Source organism: Melanostigma gelatinosum (genome assembly GCF_949748355.1).
Source record: "Melanostigma gelatinosum genome assembly, chromosome: 1".
Lineage (NCBI taxonomy): Eukaryota > Metazoa > Chordata > Actinopteri > Perciformes > Zoarcidae > Melanostigma > Melanostigma gelatinosum.
Window position 1 is genome coordinate 10,613,731 of NC_136634.1, and position 24,164 is coordinate 10,637,894.

Sequence of the window (24,164 nt, forward strand, 5' to 3'; positions counted from 1 at the left end):
ATTCATATTCATAGCATGTTTTCTGGGATAAATTTACATTCTTCCTGGTGCAAATTCACTGCATTCATTCACTGTCTTTGTGTTGTTTTGTCATGTTTGACTTGTGTAGCAATTAGCAAATGGGCTACAACTGCATTTCGTTGTGCAACTCTGTGTTGCATAATGTCGATACATTATTCTTGAGTCCTTGAATTTGAGCGTAAACTGATGACAGTGCCCTTCTTTTTTCCTTTTTCCTATATTAAAAGCTACTGGCCTTTCCCTAACACCTAAATAATGAAACACCATTCTTAAAGAGCAAAGTACAAAATAAACAAACAAAGCAAATTGTGCTGCTGATTCCAGGAAATAAAATAAAGGTCCTGAAAATATATCAATGTGATTTAACTTTTAAACTCCTGTTTATAGGTGATGAGATAAAACTGCAACATCTGCAAGCTAATAATTCACTGCATACATGACCCACATCTCCAAAGCCTTTAAATGTATGCTCACACAGACCACCCAAACAACACACACACACACACACAGAATGACAAAATAGAGGCCACGGCAAGGACATCATCTATCACGCTGACACGCACAGCACCCAAACTAAAACAGATATCACACACACACACACACACGTATAATGTCTAAAAGAGCAATAAATACTTATCAATAACATCCTTTCTCTCATTTACAAACTCTGCTTCATCCTCTTTATCTCACAACACATAACAGAGTTTTGGCCACACTGTGTTAGGAAAGTATTGATTCATTTGTAATTTCCTTGCATTATATTATAAGGTAATACTTCGAACAGCTCCATTTACACACAATAGAAACATTATAGTTGTAATAAACTGGCAAGTCAGCGTAAATATACACAACTATGATGTCTAGAAATGTATTTCGACGGTAAAAACATTGAATGTTAACTGTCATTTAACATAAATAGATCACAAAAATCCAATCTAATCCTTGAGTGTGTGAGGCGTGTTTGCCAGGGCGTTTAACAGTTATATAAAGAGGATTATTACATAGCAACTCAGACACGACTCTGCCTCCACGCTATAAATTCAAGCCGCTTGTCAGGCGGTCGCAGCAGGAACACGACAGACTGAGCGCTGCACACCGGCGTGTCTGCAGCAACGTGATCATGACCACTTTAATAACTATCAGGAAGATTTGTACTTGTCGCAGGCTCCTTATATATAACATCCCATTCTCAGCACTCATAAGCTGGGAAATAAATCTTCCACTCCCCGGCCTACCACAATAACAGCACTATATCACAACAGAAACGACCTGGAAGACTGGAATTGATTTTCTTTCAACCTTACATGTCAAAATGCAATATGAAAGCTCATCTACCACAGATTATTAACATTATAGGGCCAGAAAATGCTCTGGATAAGTGTTCCAGATTTAATCACACTGATTGCTTTTGTCAAAGTAAAATAGCTCAGCTAAAAAAAAAAACTGTATATACTGTATATCCTTCGTGTTTATTTGGACTCGTTGTGTACTAATTTTACCAAAATTGTAATTATACCAAAAAGAAGAAATTTAAAAAAAAAATAAAAATGTAACAGATACAGTATTGATGTATTTGCCCACACAAAAATGTAAAGGAATTCAAATTTCTATTCACCTTTAAAACAACAGCTTTTTGTAAATGTAAATGTAGTATGCCACATCAACCACACTGTATGCAACAATGTGTACGGTACACAAGGACTCATTGTGTTTTGGCAATGGGCCCAAGTGTAAATGATTAATTAAACATTATAATGTAAATCCAAGCTGTTTTTAACTAAGACAAATTTGAGGCATCTGGGTGGAGAGAGGGAGTGACTGAATTATTGTGAAATGTACAACTGGCCGGCCCAATTCAACTTCATTACAGCTGTCAACAGAGATAAGCACTTCTTTCATGTTCGCTCAAACGTACATGTTTTTCAGCCTCAAACACACACAACTCCAATTATGTTCTAATTGAGTGTTACAAGGCTCATTGATTATGACAGAGGCAGTGCAGCCGACTGAGCCGCAGAAAAATAGCCACAGTAATTAGCCCTCTGCACCCAGGAGGCCTTCAGGAGGCATGATTTAATATTGAGGCAATATTTCTCAATATTACTCAATTTGGATCGACTTTGCCAACAATGAAATGCTGGAATTTCAAGGCAGATACAACTGGATTTGTTTTATTCATTCGAGGCATCTTAAATCAAAAGCATAACGAAATAAAGTCCATCATAGAATCGAATTCATTCTCTTTATTAGGACAGCTGTGATGGCAGATTGCTAATTCAGTTGCGAAGTCAGCGAGTTAATAATTACGATGCTGTGCTTTTCCTCGTGGTGTGATTACTTCCTCGAGAGTTATTTTGAGTCTGTAGACTAAATTACTGCAACAGTCAGGGGAGGATGTACTCACTGGCTTTCACGTGACGGTCAGAGGAAGGTCATCTGTGGCTGGTGTTTAAGGGAACAAGTCAGGACTCTCAGGACGCATAAAGAACTTGCACTTGAGAGTTCCACTTCAGTGCCGGAGGCAGGAAGCTAAGAAAGAGAAGAACAACAAACAGTTCTTGAATTCAAACTAATGGACACACATTCACTAGCACTAGATTTGGATGAAGTTCTGGTGTTTGCTGTAACCCCAAAACTGGTCTAGGATCCTGGATAGAGCCCCTAACCCATCAGGGTCTGACTACATGAATGAACACAGTGAACACCAGCTGCTCTCAGTGCATCAAGAGAAAGTCGCAATGAGGCCACAATGGGACCCATGCTGGTCTGCACAATAGTATTCATCAATAATTGGTCTGAAGGAAGTCTCCAGCACCAGGTTGTCGGTACGAGAAATGAATGTCTTGGTTAAACTTCACAGTCACCGCCTCAGCTTCCTTCCCGGCATCGTTTTCACAGAACTTCTGGGAAATCAGAAATATGTGTCAGAATATACAGTAACTTTTTGTTATGCTGATGCAACTATGGCATGACAGGAACTATCTCCTCTTTGGCCTGAAATGTCCACAGAGCAAACAGCTGTCACAAAGTTCATTGAGTACACTTAACATGAAGACACAGCGAAAACACAAATGCAAACTTATACTTTGGTTTATAAAGGCTAAAATATGATTTTCATCCAAAAAGGCACACCCAAATGACAAAGACTATGGCATTGTTCAATACATATGTTGCAAGATGTCTGCATTCTCGTTCTTATCAAGAACTTGACCTTATTTGTCTCGTTTATGATGTTCTTACCACAACAAGATAAAGCCCGGTCAAAGTCCCAACCACACACATGGCATGTGAGGTGTCCAGAGAAAAGAAAAGTTGCTGTCTAGCTTGTTGTTTTGTTTATGTAATTATTAAACTTCTCCGAGATGGATGCATGGGGGAAAGGGGTGAACACTCAAGTCATTTAAAGTCCCCCAAGCCAAGGGAGCGCAAGGTTAACACGAGGTAAGATCCTGATTTCAAACTGTGGAGCATTTTGTTGGCTGTACACCACAGTGTGGACATGTTTGAAGAAATTTAACTGTCAACTATGGCACAAAACGTAGCCTTTAAAAAAAAAGTAAACTTCTTTGGCGCTTGATAAAATGACCTGCTGGTACCAACACTGCTGCTTTGATACGAATCCACCTTCCACGCCCACCTGGTGCTGCAGCACACCTGCACGCGGTCGGTAAGTAACGTTAGCCGAGCATCTCTGAGTGCGTAAAAGTGATTAGCATGTTTGGGTCATAAAAAACACCGACACTGAAACAGCAAGTCAGTATAACGCCGGTGGAATCATATATCATTAAAAAAAAACATTTACTTCCTCATGCAAGTCGCAGGTAAATTAGTCCAGTGCACGTGAAACAGGGGCACAGGTGATTAAGTTACCTGTGGAGGCTCTGTGGATGAACGTCTCTTTGTTGTCGGAAGATCAGGCTCAACTTCAAACTTTTCTGTGTGAAACTAAATCCAGAGCAGCACCGGGCTGCAGCTGCCGTTCACAGAAAGCCGGGACACGCACGCTCAGCTGTGGGAAGCGTAGGACAACAACGATCTGTCAATAGTCCGCTTCATTGTGTGGTTAAATAAAATAAAGTCTCATTTAAATACATGCAAGTTTAACAAAGTTTGGGTTCATAAAAGTACCCAAATGATGAAATTGTGGATATGAAAAGTTATGGAGAGCATCTTTACTCAGACAGGGCTTTGGCAGCAGTAATGGTCATGGAGGGGGGTGGGCAAATCACTTTTAAAGGTACCGTCAACCTTTTCTATATTCATGCATTATTATTTAGATTTAGTATCTTTTTTTAAGCACTGTAACTATTTGTTAACCGAGTCGCCCACATTTAATTTGTTTGTGGGTGCCTGACTTATTGTCACAGTTGATGATGATGCTGTTTTGATTGTTAGAAATAGATGAGTACATCTGTAATTCAATTGTGATTATTTTGTGCTTAACATATTTCCAACCAAAGGGCTTTCGAGCCGACTTCCCTAAACCTGATACAAGTGAACTGTCCTGCTCAATCAAACTGTGCCTCTCTGTGATGTAATTATAACTGTTCAAAGCATTCTTTGTTCAGTGACCCCTTTATTTGCTGGGTTGCTTATTCTTCTGGAGCACATTTGATTTGGTGCTTTACTATGCTTGAGAAACGGCGTTTTCTCAGGAGTGTTAGGAGGGACGTTTTGTTGCTTTTTAAAGTTGTGCGACTGTAATCCCGGCATAATGAGTGTATGCTGACATGGAGGCAGTGTTGCAAAACTGACTTGGTCTCAGTCGGCGGCAGCTGAATGCAGGATTGATCTCTGCAGACTTATTGCAAAATATATATTTAACCTTTTGTGTGTGTAACAAACTCCAGAAATGAATGTGAGCTAGTGTGAGTGCAACTTGTTGCAGGAAGAAAATCATTTGAGCTCGGGTGTTGCCGTGACCGTTGACCTCGGCCTGTCTTTGTAGCACTCGCATGCTCGTGCTTTACTGACTTGGAGGGTCTGTGTGATCATTTTGCCTCTCCTTTATACCGTTGATGCTGTCATTCATTCTTTTGAGTTCAATACAAAACACCTGCGGTCCAAATCAGCTTTTCTGCCATCTAAGACATAACTCGTATTCCTGTTTTGAGAAGAACAGGAAAGACGGCACAGGAAAAGAACATCTTGGATGTTATTTGCAATGGGCTCCTTTTGCATCCTTTCTTTGGTTCCTTTTTTTTCTTAAAATCTATTTATTTGTTTTTGTGGGTATATTATGTGCTTTTGTACATTCCTGTTCTCTCTGACTCTCGTGGTGCTGTCGCCTAAATATAATCATACACTGGTACTATTGTAACGCAAGCTAAGACACAGTTATTATTATTGCTATTTTTGTGTATACTCTCTTATCTTTTTATATAAAAACAACCAGCAGGGGATGGGGTGGGGAGGGGAGGGCCGGTGGATCGTAATAAAGTGTATTTTGACATTTAAAATCTAATAAAACAACTTGGAATGAAGAAACATGTACAAATCATCACATTTGAGCAGCTGGAATCATAGAACAGTTGGCATTTTTGCTTTTGCAGATGACCGAATGATAAATTAATGATCAAAACTGTTCGTGATCAATTTTCTGACAAAAGACACCATATGACAAAAAAGCTTCCATGAGATTCCTTTCCTCGGGGCAGTGTGACTGTCCCTATTGTTCAATCCATTTCAGCATATCATGTACTCGTATCATGTTGAAAACGTAGATTCACCCCTCCCTCATTCTGATCTTTATCAGTTGTTTACAGGATGACTTTCGTTACTGTTTGGAAATCACCAGTTGTCACAGTTTCGGGAAAACCATGTTTTTCTTTGAAACAACATAACTGGATACCAGTAGGGAAAATTAAAGATGCAGGTATCTGGTTTAGAAAACTGTTTCCGCATGAATGCCCATGGACATCTTTATTTGCATTTATCTGCAGAACACAAAGTACTGGGTTGAATGAACTCTTCCTCTTCTCAAGCTGAAGGTGCAGAGTTATAATGTTTTGATCTGATTGGCCGTCCTGAAAACATGCGGTTCATCCATCTGGCTTTATTTGGTTCCACTAGGTAACATTTCACAAATGTAATTGATCCATGACTTAGGGGAACAACACTTGAATTTCCCTTTTATCAATGTGATACTCGGCTCTGATGGGAACGACTCATCGCTCCCAGCTTACCCACACACTCCTACAGTAGCTGGAGTTTGTATAACTCTGCATATCTGACCTCTTCAACTGTCGTCCACAGGTCCAATAACACAAGCCCAAAAGTAGATGTAATCCCTGTAAATCGCAGGTGGCCTTCCAGATTGGCTGCCCAGATCTCCACTTTTTCCCTCCTTTCACACACTGCCCCCTCCCCCCCCCCCTCACTCTCTCCCCAGGATCCCAGTGTGGTGGTAACCCTCAGCTGAAATAGGGCCTTTGCAGGGTGGAGGCAGCACGCTGCAGCCAGGACCTGTCACATTACTCTCAGCTCCGCAGTGGGACGAGGGCACCTGAATACAGGCTGTGAGGGAGAGTAACGTGAGTGAGACTGAGGGCTAGACCGAACACAGGGAAGCAAGGACGCCTCTGCAGCAGCAACTGAGTACAACTTGGAAGACACTTTTATCTCTTGAGCCAAGGCGATCGCAGCAGTGTGTCAGCACAGATTGTGGTTGAAAGTACTCCAGCCTTCTGTAAGACTTTGGACCTGTTGAAAAAAGAGACAGCACAATGGATAAGGATGACATAGTTGACTATGAGTACCCAGACCTGGGTCCTTTGCCGGCCATAATTAAAGCAGAGTAAGTACATTCTGATCGTCTTATTGAAGATTTAAGACTAGTTATTCTGAGGCTTAAATGTCAACTTAGTTTAGTTTTGTATGCTTTATTTTTGTTTGTATACAACTCAAAATGTCCAGTTTGTCCATTATTTAACTTGTGTTTAGTAGTTATTCAAACTTTTTAGTCTTAACAATTTTGCGGTGAGATACAGCTTTCATTGAGATATTAGGTGACACTTGGCACATTTCTACGGTGTCGGTGTCGGTGTGTGGTCTTGTTTCTGTTCAGCGTTTCAGGAGAAGCTGGCTCATTTTCATGCATCGAGAACACAGGTTTTAGGTTTTGCCCCAGAAAAAGTAAAAGAGTTTTAGCAAAAGTGCATTCAACCCCAAAATAACTCTGTTTATACTGTAAATATGTTCAACCACAAAAAGAGATGTAGTGTACCATACAAAGTAGGATGTGCGATTCGAAGCTGATACTGGCAGTCTTATCGCATCATTCTTTGCTCCTGGCCCATCCCACAATGCAACAGGGCAGATGCAATCTTTCCAGTTCTTTTTTGGGATGTTTCTTACACCTAAATTGCTTTTTCATTTGTACATTGTCACCAACTGATTAATATAATATGGATATTTAACAAAGGCCTCAGATGAACAGCAGGACAGCAATACGATGGAACAAGTGCCATTTATCATCATGTTAAGCTAATAAACTGTCGTGGCTGTCGTGTAAACTGTGTTGAGTAGTGGTTGCCACTACTGTAGATCACTATATGTTAGCTAGCTGCTTTGTAAACACTCAAATGTCCTGCTGTGCCTCCTCCTCAGCCAGCTCTGAATGAGAATTTTGACATTGATTTCATTTTACAAACACTCTGCCATGTTACAAAGTCACACATTGTTTGGACAGGTCAGAGACTGTTGTGAAAAATGTCAAAACATTAATTCTGGAAGCTGCCATCTCTATGCTCACAGATCATACAATGAGTGTAGCATTTACCTAAACAAGAATCCCAACCTAGAATGTATGAGGCGTTCTCTGAATATCAGAGTTGTAATAACTACCCCATGACCAGGCGTCCCTGCTCTTCTATTGTACAGGAACTTGAACATTGGCATTTGTTGTTTTCCTGCGTCACACTGATACCAATCCGTTTGAATGCAAATCTCTGCTGTGGGATTTTAGCTACAAAGTTTCCAGCCAGAAATGGTCCTGACAGTGACGTGTGAAAGGTTTATAGGTGTTGGTCTGCTCAGTGACTCAAATCCTTGAGTCTTAACTTTGATTGTTTTGCTCATGTGTAGATGTTTTGTTCCTTCTTTGTTTTTCAGAGAAATCCTTCCATGTGACCCTACTGCTGATGACAGACTCTACCACATATGCATCACTGCAATATCTGTAAGTTCTTTTGGATTAATGTGACACAACATTACGCTGTTATGATGTTCAAACTCACTGGGTGCCTGATATCACACCTTGTTTTCAGGTTTTATGGTGTGACATAGAGAGATGATGATTTTCTTTCCTGTGATAAAGTTATGCACGGTTTGGCTAAGTCAGCCCTGTCTAATGTTTTCATTCATTGTTTGGCTATTAGTTAACAGGATGTCTCAAAAAAGTTGGGAACAGGTTTTAATGCAATGTGGCCCTAGTTCAAGGACCAGATGATCGGGATCCAGGTGTGGGCCACACTGAGCGATTCACTAAATATGACTACATGCCGATCAATGTGTTTTTTTATGGAGATCCTGACCCCAAAATGGTGACTTAATATATATAATATATTTGCGCTCCAAGTGATTTCCATAGAATCAAATGAATCAAGTAATGCAAATAAAAAATGAATCTAATATAATGAGTGCAGAAGATTCACTAATCTTGCCACTCAACTAATGTGAAATCCAGTAATATTCACGAACATTAACATTTAGGTTGGTTTCTCTTCTTCTGATGTCTGCTTTAAAGACGGTAGTTGGTCCAGACTGTCCCGAAGTAGAGCAAGGCCGTCATCCTCCTAAATGTGTCGCAGGTCATAACAGATCATTGAACTCCCTCTGGTCAGTGATCCTGACTGATGACAACTCTTTCAGACCACATCCACGGGGAGCACTAATGAGACACCGGGGTTTGGCAGGTTTGAAGCAGGGTCAGGCCTGAACCCTGGGGAATCCACAGCTGCATGCTACTAGATGAGGCTAACGGACGTTTCTCCTCCTCCTAGCTCGTTGTCATGCTGATCCTAGCAATCTTAGCCAGACGCACGAAGGTGGGCGACAGACAGAAAGGACTCTCAGGTTTACTCAGGTGAGGCTGAAGTTTACTTTCGATCTCTCCTTTCTTGAATGACGATAAACACCATGGTTAAATGTGAAGTCAAATCGCTACTTGCTTTTATGGGACCATACTTGTAGCTTCGCTTGGTCTAGCCCGGTGAATTGCACATCATTTACATTACTATCGATCTTTGTTCCAAGTAAACGGCTGATTGATTTCCTATTTATCTGGCAGTGATTGGCTTCCATTCATTGCAGTACGTTATGTTCCATAAACACTTACAGTAGGTTGAGGGAACATTTGGCATGAGAGATGAATACTGCAGGTAGAGCTGGGTAATAATTCTATATGATCATTTATCGTCTTTTGAAGATAAATGCATTTTCATGTTGTTGGAACATAAACAATATGGAAACATGGATGTTGAGAGAATAACCGTTAGTTTGCCGTTGTATGAAGGCAACTTTGAGCTAATTCTCAAGTTAAGGATGAATGGTGTTTCCCAAAACAAACACAATCACGATTTTAAAGCAGTGTGTACTTGCAGCTTAGATACAATCATTAATAGTACAAATGTTCTCGGCACGAATTCAATCGTTTGACTTGCTGATGTCCCTTGAGCAATTAGCCCCCAATTCTGCTCTGTTGGAGTTGCACAGTTGCCAACAGATAAAGCTGTGGTCATACAGGGTAACTTCCAGGTGTGAATGTGTGTAATTGTGGGGTTTGGTGCTGATGAGAGCTTCATACTCAGTGAACCTTCCCTGGATGAATTGAGGTGGAAAACTGTGATGGACTTTTCAATCTCAACCCAGTTTTAAGGCTCAAAGTTGATTATACTACAGTGACATTCAAATGTGAGGCTGGTAACACGTGGGCTCTAAATACCTGCTGCTTGATTTCACAGTCCGGTCAACTTCCTGGATCATACGCAGCACAAGGGCCTTGCAGTGGCTGTGTTTGGAGTGCTCCTGTGCAAACTGTGGGGCCTGATCGTATCGCCAAACCCCCTCCCCTTCACAACAGGCACAGAGAATAAACGTGAGAAAGGCATCTTGGTTCTTCCTGCACTAGCATCAGCCTATTTGCATTCACTTTTTACACAGATTGTAATTATTTTACACTTTTTACTGTTTATATTGGTAGTTACGATGTGTCACTGCCCCTCTATTGAACAAGTGGATAAAGGCAGCATCAAATGGACACACACACACACACACACACACACATTATGTTTGTTAAATACCTGTGTTACGTAATTGGATTATTTTGTTTCCATGTGTCTTGTTATTTTCAACTAATCTTTACAAGAAGCTTTTTTTCTGAAATGAAATGACTTAAGAATTGACTGTAAGGAGTCGGTTCCCTGCTACTTTACACAATCCCCAAAAGTACAAGGTTCAGCAGAGTAGAACATATAGTGACTGTGCAGCAGAATTGGATATTAGATCCCTCATAGTTTCCACACATTTTGAGAAAAGGTGTTTGAAGTGTGAAACTGAAGCAGAATTAGTTGTTTTTCAAAGTTTCAATTTTGTGTTGCTTCTCTAGTAAATCACAAACAAATCAGTGTTTATTGCTTTTGATGCTCTGCTTGGTCTTCACACAATTGTGTTGTATCTGCAGAGAACTGGGTGATTCTGGGACTCTTCTACTACCCCGCACTATACTACCCTCTCCTGGCATGTGGTACTTTACATAATAAAGTTGGCTATGTACTTGGTAGCCTCTTGTCTTGGACGCACTTTGGTATTCTGGTCTGGCAGAAAATTGACTGTCCCAAAACACCTCTGGTAAGCAAAGATGGCATCCATAGCTGCTTTTCTGAGACAGAAATAGATTCATGAGGATTAGAGTTATTTATATTGTCTAGATTGTCACTGGATTAGCTTTCTTTGTAATGTGTCATTTGTCTGAGTTTTAAGGATTATTTCAGAGTAAAAGCAGGTTTGTTCTGGTCTGGAAACCCATTAATTGCCAAACAAAGCTGGTCTGTAGTAAATGTAAGAGATGTGATTTGAAAAGATGAATATCAGGCTTTTCAGATGGACACATGGTTGGAGTTTTCAACCTTACTTAATCCCAGATTTTGTCCACGTTGTTTGGGTTTTCGCTGAGATGAATGTTTAAGACTCAAAATAATTAGTTCCACTGTCTGTTAGTCTTAATCAAAAGCTTTGTCGCAGTTAATCAGTTTGGTGTGTTTCAGTAAAGAGAGACACCCAGGCTTTGGTTGGTTTGCCTTTTTTTTTTTCGGTGATGATCCCACCAAACGCTGCAGGGAACATTTGAGCTGATCTGCATGACCAAGCTTAACACGAAGACAACAGAATACATTTGACGAAATATTATATTTCGTATCGTATTTATTTCTAAACATGGCAAAAAGAAAAATCCCACACTATTATATAATAACAACTTTAAATATGTGAGCATTTTCTGTGGCACGAAATCATTTGAATCTGGTTGATGAAGGTCTCAGTTGTTTGTGTTGTGGTGGGAATCCCATTTGGCCAAAATGCAGACTCCCACCACGTCACACAAAGCCATTTGTGTCCCCTTTTTGTGTCAATACGATGTCGTTTTAACATGTATTTCTTTAGTTTTTAGGTCGTATAAAGTCTTTTTTTATTCTTTTGCAGATACACAAGCACTACTCTCTTTTCTCCAGCCTGCCCCAGATAGCTTGCTTGGCATTCCTTAGTTTCCAGTATCCCCTTTTTCTATTCAAGGGCTTTAATGGCACCGGACAGAACAATGCTTCAGAGGTAAGTCTTGATCTGAGTGCAGCTCCTTTGCGTGTCTGCTCCAGGTTTCTTGCACAGTCCTCATAGCACTAATTGTTTGGCCTGCATAACAAACTGGATACACGATTGGTTTTCGACGTTCGCCTCAGCATGAACTATTAAAAACAAATCTCTCTAAGGCGCACATTTCGTCTGAATCTGTGCACGTGAGGAACCTTTATAAGCCACCTTCTAATCAAGGGGCTTATCGAGCTCATACAGTCTAGGCTGAGGGAAAATGTGAAGTCCAACGCAGCATGCCAGTCTAATCATTTTAAGTAGATTTGACGTTATTGGTTTACGTTATGTTCTTGAGCAGATTATGAAAAGGTCGCCTTGTTTTTTCACTGAGGAGACACAATGCTGTGTTTATGTGACGCTAATCTCAGTATGGGTGTGACAAAGCCGGGGCTGACTCGGTTGCCTGAAGTGTCACTCGCCCCCCCCCCCCCCCCCCCCCTCCTGCCCTCCACCCCACGGGAACGTCCTGACACCATAAATCTGCACAGACATGGAAACGTATCTAAAGGAGGCTTACTTTGTGACCAAATATTTTTTCCACGTTAATAATTACAAAATAAAGTTCAAATTTAAACGGTACCTATAATGCCACGTACCTCCAAAGCAGTTCAGGAATATGAAGGCCAAACTCAAGCGTGACCCCAAAAAGCAATTAAATCATACAATTGTGCAGCTCTATCTGAACCTATTTATTTTTTATAATATCCTTTGGTTCCTTTCATGATTGCTGTCCATTTTTTTTCTTTTAGGATCTCAGCAGCAGCTATTATAAAGATTATGTGAAGAATATCCTCCAGAAGAAGAAGCCCACCAAAATCAGGTGAGAATTGTAGCCTATTACCAGGAACACACCTGATTTGCTGCGTTGTCAGATGTTCTGTTCGTCTTTAGACGTGTCTTCAGCTAGAAAGTAATGCTAAATGACAAACGGCTTGAGCCAGCTGTTTAATTCTAAAGCTGGAGTGGGAGTTCTTTTCCTAAAACAAGACACTTGGATTCACCTAACTTGTCTTGCTGGATGCTACTTTTTTAAGGTATCTGGTATCGTGACCGAGTGATCCCCTTAATTAAAAGGACACATCTGTGGGGATTCTGGAAGAAGTTGTTTTCAGCATTTATATTCAAGTGATAATCCAACCCAACATACTGAAGAAATGTGCCCACATTCTTGTTACATTTCTAACATTTATCATCTTGGGTTTAGCCAATTTGAATCAGTTTGAGGGGTGTAGAATAATACGATTTTATAATGGATAAACTTACTACTCCCACATAGCCGATCCTTCTTTTATCTCTTTTTCAACTTTCATCTGAGGAAAATGACGTGCAAAATATATCTATTACAATCGAACTTTTTGTAAAGAACTTAATATCATAACTGGTTGAAAAATGTTTCCACATACAGTCAATGAAAATGACCAAAGTGTCATAGGTTGTTGGTGAATGAGCACCAGGAAATAATGCATTTTCTCTTCCATTTGTAGAGAATGTTTGACTCTACCTACAAAGAAACACTTTTTATTTATTTGATGTATTCAGGAATGATGGCAAAAAATGTCTCATGAATTCTTTGAAGTGAGGTGTAAATGTGTGCCTCTGTTTACCTTTCACCTCAGCACATCGAGCTCAGAGACGCCAAAGCTCCCTCAAAGAACAATCGATGCTGTGAAGTCATATATTTATACACCAGAGGAAGGTAAACATGTTGGTCTTGTGTTATATCTGGTCATGCCTTCAAGTGTTGTCTTGTCATTTCAATTTGTATAACTACAACATCTTATTTTTCAAACAGCTTTCCGTTTTCCACTGAAGTTGGCTATATCTTGTGTGGTTTCATCTATTACCCTGTATCAGGTAAGTACCATAGCTATTAGACTTTACCATCCAGTCAGTAGACTCCGTGCTGCACACTGTATTCACCTAACGGTAAGTTGATTGACTTGGTTGGTTAATGTTTTCTTTTCCAGTAATTCATTTTCTTTTTTTTAAGGTGGGTCTTCTACTGATCTTGGCAGTGGTGCCGCATCTCCAGCTTGCCCGTTTGGGAGTCGATGAAGACATCGCCAACGTTTTAAATGGCTTCAAGATTGTGCTGTCTTCAGACAAACATGAAGTGGTCAGAATAGTGGTTCATTACATGTGGTGTGTAGAAGGTGAGTGAGACCAGAAAGGAGTGATATGAGAGATGCATGATACATGTATTTATTGAGTTACATCACATTAGGGTCATAGAACATTAACATGGCCCTCCTCATAAGCTTGTTGCAGCATGTATTCGCCATGCTAATTGTCAATGAATGACACCCTCCCCCCGGTGAACAACCTGAATGTGGTGTGCTCCTTTCCCTGCAGTGTGCTATATCTCAGCAATGACCCTGTCTGGTTTGGTCAACCTGGCCATGCTCATGCGGTCCATGGTTCTGCATCGGTAGGTGTGAAAAAGAAAGGTGCAATAGCTGTATTTTCCTTTATTTTTTTTCTATTCTCTTCCCAAACTTTCCAAGAATCATGAGCGTGCTTCTCATTCTGGTTCCTTCATTCACGGAGGAGTTATTATAACATAATAGAGTACTAATCATCCAGACAGAATAGGATTTTCTCTGCGTTAACTGCAGCTAGAATTGAAAATGTCTATTCAGATAAGAAATTAAATACCGTGCCATTACAATAAATTACGTCGTATTAAAATAAATGGGTTTCCATGTTGAGTATTGAATTGCATTTCGGTCGTATCCGATGCTAAATTACCTCCTCAATTAAGTAAGTAATTAGTACATTTATGGACGAATCAGTTTGTGTTTTGCATAGTGCTGCATTGTCTTGATAGTGTTTTTGCATCTGTAGGTCAAACCTGAAGGGGCTGTACAGAGGAGATGTCTATAATGTTTACAACTGCCAGAGAAGTATCAGGCCTTCGCGACCAGCACTGGTCTGCTGGATGGGATACACCAGCTTCACCGCAGCTCACATCTGCATCGGTACAGTTGCATATTGAATACTTCACGTCAAGAATATCGATGGTCCCGTTATACATATCTCCAGTATGTTTCGATTTATTACGTTTTTATTGCTTTAGAAATGCTGCTAAACCTCAGGTATTGTGCGTCATATAGTAACTGCATACTGTACCCCAAGAAGAGGGGATGTGTTTGTACATCAGATAGTGGTAAGACAGTAATGGCAGATTTAAAAAATATCCTCAGTTAGGGAAAATATTCTCAGCCAGGCATTACCTGTTAATAGCACTCTGTCTGTTCATAACTCCCTTTTATGTTTGTTTTTGGATAAATCTCATATTCTGTTCGCAAGGTTTCGCATAAGAAACAGTTTCTATTGCCGTGTAGATTTGAAGAATGTTGGACAGGCTGTAATCTGTGAGGCTCTGATCTCTCCTCTGCAGGCATGATCGTCCAAACCTTTGTGTTCTTCCTCTGCCTTCTGGTCGCCGTCTTCCTCGTCATCATGCCTGTACTGCGCGGAGAGAATCCGATTCTCTTTCAGATCCTGTGGAGCATGTGGTGAGCATCACGTCTCAATTCCCTGTTTTGGATAACTCAAAAATGCACGTTGGTTAATGTAGAATTGAGGCTGCTTTCTTACTTTCTGAAGACTTGACACCTGGAAAGGTTTTCAATCAACAGCAACATTATTCTCCATGTACTGTATATGTTGCACTGAATAGCTTGATTGTCGTATAGTGTTCTGCCAGTTGCATGAATGTTTTTTGTGCCTTCTGTCTTTCTTCTATCACTGCAGGAGATGTTTGATTGTTGATTTTGTCCCTTCAGGCCCTTCTGGCTGATGATTCTCTTGGCTGTGTTGATTCAACATATCACCGGCAGGTTTTGCTTCATCAAAAAAACAGCAGGCACGCGAGACCTAGACAACAGGTGAGTCACTGTATTCAAAGCCATGTTTTATCTCCTGTTCATTTATTTTATGTTTTTACTGTCAGATAATTGCAGCATTGTCCTCTATGTTTAATGCATCATATGTTGTCTTACAGGGGTAGTCTGTTCCTGCTGACGTACCTGCTGTTTCCAGTCAATGTTCTGATCGGGGTGCTACTGGCAGCGTGGCGCATGATCATCACAGCTCTGTTCAACATTGTCCACATGGGACGCATGGACATCAGTCTTCTTAACCGCAACGTGGAGGCGTTTGACCCAGGTGAGAGGGATATTCTGCTCTGAGTACAGATGGTGATCAGCACAACCAATAATGTCACTGTCTGGTACGCTGACCCGTCTAAAGCAGTAGGTCAAGTTCAATGTTGTTTGCATTAAAAATATATCTTTATACAAAGGATAGCTTGTACCTTGGACTCTGGGTTCATTTTATATATGCTCAAATTAAAAAGCAAGGCTTTGGAAGTCAATGTCTTTGATGTATTTTACATTTTCCTACATTTTATTTTGCTTTTAGTCGCAGACACACGATGTTAACATATTCATTGCTATTAACATCATGTGTTTACCTTTGTATGTGACACTGTGCTTTTTACCGCTTTCACTGTGGAGGCTTAAAAAGAAGCAATTTCCTGTGAGCAAATGCCCTTTAAATGATTCTACTTAACGGCCAGAAATGCGTATCCTTCCCACTTTACCTAGCAGCCCGCTGCAGCTCCTATGATATCTGTATTCTGTGCAGTGGACTGTAATTGCACACCGATCTCTGAAATGGCTGCAGATTTAAGACATCTGTTGTCAGGAAAAAGCAGGTGGTTTAAAAAAAAAGAAAGGGGGAGTGTGATTGTATGGCCCATTATGTGTGATTGCCTCAAAGCCAACATGGGGTGTAGTCCTATGTGTTTATTGCTTTTGCCCAGTCAGAGTGATCCCCCCCCCCCTCCCTGTGTCTGTCTGCAGCCTACCGCTGCTATGCTCATTATCTAAAGATTGAGGTGAGCCAGTCGCACCCTGTGATGAAGGCCTTCTGTGGGATGCTGCTGCAGTCCATGGGCCAGGAGAGCAATGCTGCACAGAGGTCACGGGACGCTGAAGAGGGTCTGTAGCACAAAACTCACATCTTTGTCTTTTCATGATAATAACACAAATATAGAATAAGCCAGTCTTGTCCTCTAATGTAGATATGAACGTTTATCTTTAAAGTCAGTGCAGCGTCTTTAATTTCTCCAGAGAGGTTGAGAATTTCGTGGCAGGTCACTGGTTCACATAATCAGATCATAACACTGTGGAAGAAATGAAAGCTTAGCCGTTCTGATTTAATATGTGAGAAGAAAATTGAGTCACACAGTGGAATAATTTACAGTCCTGCTGCTGGTCTCAATCAAATCTGTCATAAACTAATCAGCTGTCCATTATGGCGTGCCCACACTCGTCTGAGCCCTCAGCTTCTGTCACCAAGAGACAATGTCGTCCTATGTGTTGCCATTATACACATTATTCAACCAATGTGTAATTTATGTAATTCGTACAAAATATGAGAAGCTACTTTGAGGCTCGTTGCTGATCTGCAGTGATGGTTTTGCCTCAAACGGCAGGTGATAGTCGCCTACACGTGGGATGACAAGAGGACATTATTGTGACAAATTAGCAGGAAAATGCATCATTCAACTCTGCCTGGCTTCTTGTCACAGCTGAGTCCAATTACACATGTGCAGTGGCGATGTTGCTTGTTTGCATCCACAGAACAATGCATTATCAGAAATAATCTATTGTTTTACGAAGATTAGTTCTCCAGTATGCTGATTACACAGATGAGCTACGATAATTGCCTGTTTCGTATTCATGTAGCCCAAGGGGCTTAAGCTTTCAGTGTGTTACTGGCATGCCCAATATGCTGGCTCCATGCTTAGAGGATTAGAATATGATTGCTTTCTATTATTACTCTTTCTGAAGCTGGTCCTCAGAGGCCTTAAAGTTGTTTCCCATTTCAGTTAAGATTTAAAAAAAAGGTTATTCTTGTGACAATAGGACTTATGTATGACATACCATTGGTGCTATCATGATTTCTGAATGTCCTCAGGGATCCAGCTGGTCAATCAGGAGAAGAAACAGCTCAAAGTGTCCAGTACAAAGAGGGCCCGCCGGCACTGGCAGCTCCTCTACACTCTGGTCAACAACCCCTCCCTCATCGGAACCAGGAAGCACTTCCAGCGTCAGGCCGCAGAGAGCTTTGTGAATGGAAGCCTCAACCGCAGCGCCAAGGAGGGGAGCAAAAAGGAGGCAGCAACCAAGGAGGCAGAGACCGCTGCCAGCAACTGAAAATGAATGTGACCCTGATTAAGGATTGGTACAAAGTCTCTTCTGGTTTTGGGCAAGTTCTAAAGTCAAATTATTAGTCCACAATAAGTGCACTTATAGTCCAGCGCCACATGTAGAGATGTTCACCAAGCCTTTCCTGCCTGGAGATTGTGCCTTCTCTCTGTGCGCTTCATGTTAAACTGGTTGTTTATATGAGGGCCACCGGCTCCTTTCTGATGTGAGAGCTTGTATGGCACTGCTCTCCCAACTGAACACCCTGATTATGTGTCATTTTCTGTGCATTTATGTGCTTATTTTGGGATGGCACTAATTTTCTATGTTTCAACCTGTAGGTTAATCGCATTTGTTTTCCAATATTTATCATGCAGGTAATGCAAATTTGTTATCGCCCAAACTAAACTCATGGATTCCACTGAAACATCCTGTTAATGAGGGTATTAATGTCGATTATTTCACTATTTATGAATTTACATAATGAGGTGTTTTCATGGACAGGGTAATTATTATTTAATTTTTTTCCAATTGTACACATTTTGTGTAATTAACAATAACCTGTGTAATAGGAACTACTGGACAAATTTAACTGTATTTTCCGTTTTATTTGTAGATCTAAGTCCCAAACCACCTGCTGCTTCCAGCGGTTTCTTATTTTCGCCTTTTCTCGTTTCTGATATTTCCCAATTTGACATCGATGTCTCTGCGTTATCATGTCGACTTTTAAGTAAAAATATGAACTCCCGAATTTTCCTTCTGATCACTTTGTAAATAAAACCTATACAATAGTTTTCTCTTTTACATAATTTAAATGATTAAAAGATTGAATTCTAGTGGGTTAATTTAAATGCATGGAGTGATGCTGTTGTGTAGAGCGAAATGAACTGTGCAGGGCCAAAATGAAGACAAAGGGAGTCTTTGTGTTGATCATCGCTTTCAAACGCAGCAGTTTTCTTTACCTTCTGCATAAACACACACTCCAAAATCGCGGAGCCTGTCTACTTTTTCGTATTTTGTTATACACTGTAATAGAAAAATATGACGGACATCGAAACAAACCCCCATAATGAAAAGGCTTCAACAGCAGAAAAAGATCCATTCATAATAATTAACTGGGCTGAAATCTGAATCGAAACTTGAAGTATCAAATTGTAAACTCAGGTTTGATTACATAAGTTTTATTATTTCAGATACATTTTGAAAGTTATTTTTTTCCTGAAATAATTCAGACAAATCCAGAAGATGTTTGGTATAGTTTTATTAATTCCACTTACATAAAATGATGTCAAAAAATCTTAGAAGGTCACGGCTTTTGTTTTCCGTTTGATTTTACAACAGTTCACAAAAACTCACTATATGCATCCAATTACAAGACAGTGAAGCCGCCAGACACCCAGTGCGCCCTTTTGTTGGGGCTTCATAGAAACTGACCGTCGTAAAAAAAATAAAAAATAATTTCAATTGACATGGCTTTACATCACAGGTTGACAGTATAACATCTAAAGTCCTCTAGACTACACTAATAAAAACCACACAAGGAAATAGGCTACGTGACATGCCATGGACACGTTCATTGTAAAAAGCGAGAGTAAGCAAGCACCCGTCAATTAAGAGGTCAAAGTCGCACATTTTTAAAGCCTTACATTACGTCAAACATTTTGTGAGTAAATTACCTGGGATTTCCCGTCAAGCACAACACAGTCGAAAGTGACAATTCCCTTGTTTTGGTCTCACAGGACAGCGGGCAGGTCAGCACCGAAGCCAAATATATGCATCTAGTATCACTTAATCAAATACCTCCATCCAAATCTGCGAGTGGACGAGTCAAGTGGAGGCGCAGTGTCGGCACCTGAGGACATGGCAATGGGCCGGTGAGAGAGTTCTTTTCTCATCCACAGACGCACACAGCTAAGACAGAGCAATTGGTCCCTGATGTCACTTTAATTAAAATGGCTTTAAAAAAATATGGCACTTGTTTTTTTGCTCTCCAAAACTCTAAATACAATTTAACATCGGGGTTTTTTTTTTTTGCCTTCAGTTTCGTAAAACCCCGTGGAACTATGCGCGCCACCGTTTGCGCCCATACGGTGTCTGTCCTGCAGAAAGGGAACATTGTGCTGCTTTCTTGTCAGTTTTGAGGTCTTACAAACTGTAGAAATCTGTGCTTGCATTGTAAATTGATGTTGCTGAATTTAACCTTACAGTAGACTACAAATGTCACACATGAATTAATTCACAATCTCAAGTAATTGACGGACTACTTTCTGAGGTAAAGAAAACATGTAAAAGATCCACCTTTTTTGTATGAGAAGCCATCGTTGTTCACGTGAAGTGATAGTGGTTACGTTACCGGCTTAAATGTAGGCTGCTTGAAAGTAAAATATGTTACAGTATACTCGCAGACGTCAGCGGAGCTCAGCGGCTTGGCTGCTTGTAGTTGCCGTTGATCTCCTCCGAGATGTTGACTGCCTCTGCTCCCAGCGGTAATCTGTCACTGTACTCCGAGCCCACTTCAAACTCCTCCTGGTTGGTTTTGGTTGAGGATCCGGGGATGGACTCTGTCACCACGCTCCCCTCAGCCTCCCCGTCCCCTTCCTCATCATCGGCCTCCCCCTCGCCTAACTCGCTGGGGTCGAAGGTTTTCTCTGACTCCACAAAAGACGCCCTGGGATCAAAATCTCCTGTCATCTGTTTCTCCAGCTGATCTGGATTCCGAGCCTTCATGATCAGCTTGTAGGTCTTTCCTTGGTACTTGTATAACAAATGGCAGCAGGTGGCCCCCATCAAGGGAACAGTGGCCAGACCCAGTAGGAAAATGCTAACAACCACGATGATAAGCAGGGAGGGGATCTTCTTCCTGGTTGTGAAGACCACTTGGACTTGGCAGTCCTGCCCCCCATAGGTGAGACAAAGTGTGTAATTGGTGCCAGGGTGTAAACCATGGAAGCGGTAGGCGTTAACCCCCTCCTCTATGTTGGACCACTGAACCATGGAGTGTCCATTGCCTGTATTTACACAGAGGTAGAGCATGTCCACGGTGGCTTTACTGGATGAGGACTGGGACAGACCAAAGGCCTCTTTATTCACTGTTTGCTGGTTTTCAGTGTGACTCACATGAAGGTTAGATTTGCTGCTGGGAAGCTGCAGCGGATTCAGCTGCACTCTGGCCTCCGTCTCTGACACTTCTAAGGCAATAACGCCAAAATCAAAGGTGTACTGCTTCAGGTCATCCAAGCTCAGGTTGAAGGCGTGGTTGGAGATGTATTCACTGCTTTCTCTCACGCCGCATTTGCTCGCAAAGGCGGGGTCCTTTGAATCGCCGCCGCCCTGACCCGGGCTGGCACTTTTGTCTGATGAACCTTCAGGGCTGCCTTTTGTCTTTTCGTCAGGCTTGGTCCAGTTGATCACATTGTTTTTGGAGGTCTTGGGCTCTGCAGGCTTTTTACCAGATGGACGGATCTTGTCCAGTGCAGAATCGGGCTTTGAGTCGCTGCCATGTTTTTGGGTGACTGCCATAACCACTTTAACACTGCTTTCCGCCCTACCTAATTCATTCACCGCAGAGCAGCTGTAATTTCCATCTTCCTTTTTACTCAACCGAGAGACGATGAGAGAGCCGTTTCTAAAGACGAGGAATTGATTGTTGGTTGTTTTATCATTGATTGGCGCGTCATTAATCTCTCCAGTGGACGGCAAGGGGAACAAAAAATTCTGATTTCCTACAGTCACCTCCCAGCTGACCTGTGGTGTGGGGCTCCCTTTTGTCTCACAATTTAAGATGACCATGAATCCCTCGTAGAGCTCTGTGTTCTCAATGTTGGGCTGGGAGGTTATTGTGACAGTAGGGGCCGTACAGTCCAGTTTGGGAATCAGTGTCACCATTGTACCCTTCAGGTGTTCAGGGGCCTCACAGAGAATTGATTTTGGCTCGGGGATGGGAATCTTAATTGTCGTGATCCAATCCCTCAGCCACTCCAGGCTGCAGGAGCATGTGAAGGGGTTGTTGTAAATCTGTAGGTGAGACATGGAGGAGAGAGGACTGAAGGTACCCTGCACAATGGTGATAAACTTGTTGTTGTTGATGCGCAGCGACCGTAGGTCTTTGAGAGTGGAAAAGGCGTCTTTTGGAAGGTTCACCATCTCATTGTTGTTCATTTTCAGAAGCTGCAGGGCTGTGAGGTTGTGCAGATCCTCCCAGGGAAAGTTCACGATTTTGTTGTAGCTGATGTCCAGGTTGCGTAGCTGGATCAGGGGGGCCAAGGAGTCGGTTTCTATTGTAACTATCTCATTGTGGGCCAGCCAGAGAGAGGAGACCTGTGTGATATTGATGAAGCTTTTACTTTTCAGTAATTTGATCTTGTTGGCAGAAAGGCTCACGGTGGTAACATTGGTGGGGAGACCCACTGGTACCACCAGCAGGTCTTTGTAAGCACAGTCGGCAAACTGGTGGGCAACTTTATCCTGGCAGCTGCAGAGCTCTGGACAGCACTGCACATTGCCAACTACAGTTGTCCACAAGGCAAGGAGCTGCAGGAGCCGTCTCGCCATTTTCTGCTCCTGCAAGCATCAATTATCAGACATTAACGGAAGGTCACATTTTAACCAGACAATAACGCACTGTGGAAGCTTTTACATTCCATATCCACTCAAATATGTTTGATTGAGTAGGTTGTTTTTTAAAGGGGAATCAAAGCACGGTAATGCAGCTCAAAGTTGCATTACAAACTCCTAAAATGAAACAGAAAACAAAAACAACCCTATGAATACTGCTGTCAATATGATTCAATGCATAACATGCAAAGCTGCCTGTTGTTTCACATGGTACTTTAACCAATGCACTGCACTAAAAAGACATTTGTGGAAGTCCGAGCATGTTAGAAAAGCATAAATGCACATATGCTGAGTGTCATATTTGCAGCAATTTCAGGGTCATGTGGTCTCTCCTGCTCTGAGTGCGTCTCCACAATACTGTGCGGACAAACGCGTCTTTTTGGTGATAAAACCTTCGATTTTTACAGTGAATTAAACAAAAACATTTCACTTTTAGCAAGAGTTGAATGGCATCATTTCCAATGTCAGTTTACATAGAGGTAGATTTTGCGCATATATGCCCTTGTGATTTATCAGTTACAATTCGGGCGATGTTTTCCATATTAGCTGAGATCTGGATGCTTCTTTTTTCATCCTTTACCAACAGTAACTGCCCCATTAACCACTGAATCATCTTACCTTTCCAATTTTAACTTCAATTCCTGAGTCTTATCAATCACTTCCCGGAGTTTACAATCCTCTTAAACAAGTTTAATGGCCGAAAAAACTCGAGTCCTCATATGTAGTGGATCCTTTCACATGACTTTTGCAGACGTCGACAGCGTTGATGAAGGGCGGTGGAGGGAACATTTTTTTTCCCGGTGAGTTGCTGTTGACGTCCGAGGGCGCTTTTTTCCTCTCCAGCTAAGTGTGGGATTCACTGCGCGTTCCCGACGCCACGGAGCGAGAAGAGGAGCCGTGAACGCGCAGCCTCTCCCATCTCTGTCCTCACTATTAAAGATACAGCTGCTCCGGGACCTCCATCCTCAAAGAAAATTAATAATTTAGGATCCGATGTTTAATTTATTACCCCGACCCAAGCCTAATCTTTGACCTCATTCGGGTTGGCTGCAGCCTATTGTCTTTAATTGAAGCACAGACGAGAGTTTCCAAACACACTGACAGGTTTTAAGTCGAGTGGTGCCGCGAGCACTATATGGCTAAAGACACAATTTCCATCACTGCTGCATTAAATTAATTGTACTTTAATATTAAACGAAAACAACAACAAAGAAGTAAATAAACAGACAAACAAACAGAGGCTGAATTCAGAGGAGTCCAGTGAGATAAGACAACATCTTGACCCACATCAGATGCAGATCATTTGATGGCTTTTCATCATGTTATGTAACGTGAAGCCAAAATTGATTTGTAAAGTTTAGTAATTGTGTTACAGCCGGAAGTGGCATAGAAAGACATTAGAAACCTCTGTAAGGTAAATCGCAAATGTGTCATTTTTTAAATCGGAAA

General features: G+C 41.4%; 2 protein-coding genes across 2 annotated transcripts; one reads left to right on the plus strand and one right to left on the minus strand.

Annotated features, from left to right (window-relative positions):
* Positions 1-6,746: 6,746 nt before the first annotated feature.
* On the plus strand, positions 6,747-18,110 carry stra6 (signaling receptor and transporter of retinol STRA6; the record flags this gene model as incomplete). The annotated part of the gene is made up of 17 exons (XM_079266383.1): positions 6,747-6,817; positions 8,134-8,200; positions 9,024-9,106; positions 9,984-10,117; positions 10,703-10,869; positions 11,719-11,844; positions 12,633-12,703; positions 13,500-13,579; positions 13,676-13,737; positions 13,874-14,036; positions 14,236-14,311; positions 14,728-14,861; positions 15,284-15,401; positions 15,672-15,773; positions 15,890-16,053; positions 16,752-16,889; positions 17,872-18,110. The coding sequence occupies 17 exons, from the start codon at positions 6,747-6,749 to the stop codon at positions 18,108-18,110; spliced, it is 1,995 nt and encodes a 664-aa protein (XP_079122509.1).
* A 1,235-nt stretch (positions 18,111-19,345) lies between these two features.
* On the minus strand, positions 19,346-23,544 carry islr2 (immunoglobulin superfamily containing leucine-rich repeat 2). Its single transcript, XM_079280732.1, has 2 exons — positions 23,334-23,544; positions 19,346-22,661 (listed from the first exon to the last, which is right to left on the minus strand). Exon 2 carries the CDS (start codon positions 22,650-22,652, stop codon positions 20,520-20,522), a length of 2,133 nt encoding a protein of 710 aa, XP_079136858.1. The 5' UTR covers positions 22,653-22,661; positions 23,334-23,544; the 3' UTR covers positions 19,346-20,519.
* Between the last annotated feature and the right edge of the window lie 620 nt (positions 23,545-24,164).

Coding starts and splice junctions, on each gene's coding strand:
- islr2 (XM_079280732.1), bottom strand. CDS start 22,652: ATGGCGAGACGGCTCCTGCAGCTCCTTGCCTTGTGGACAACTGTAGTT.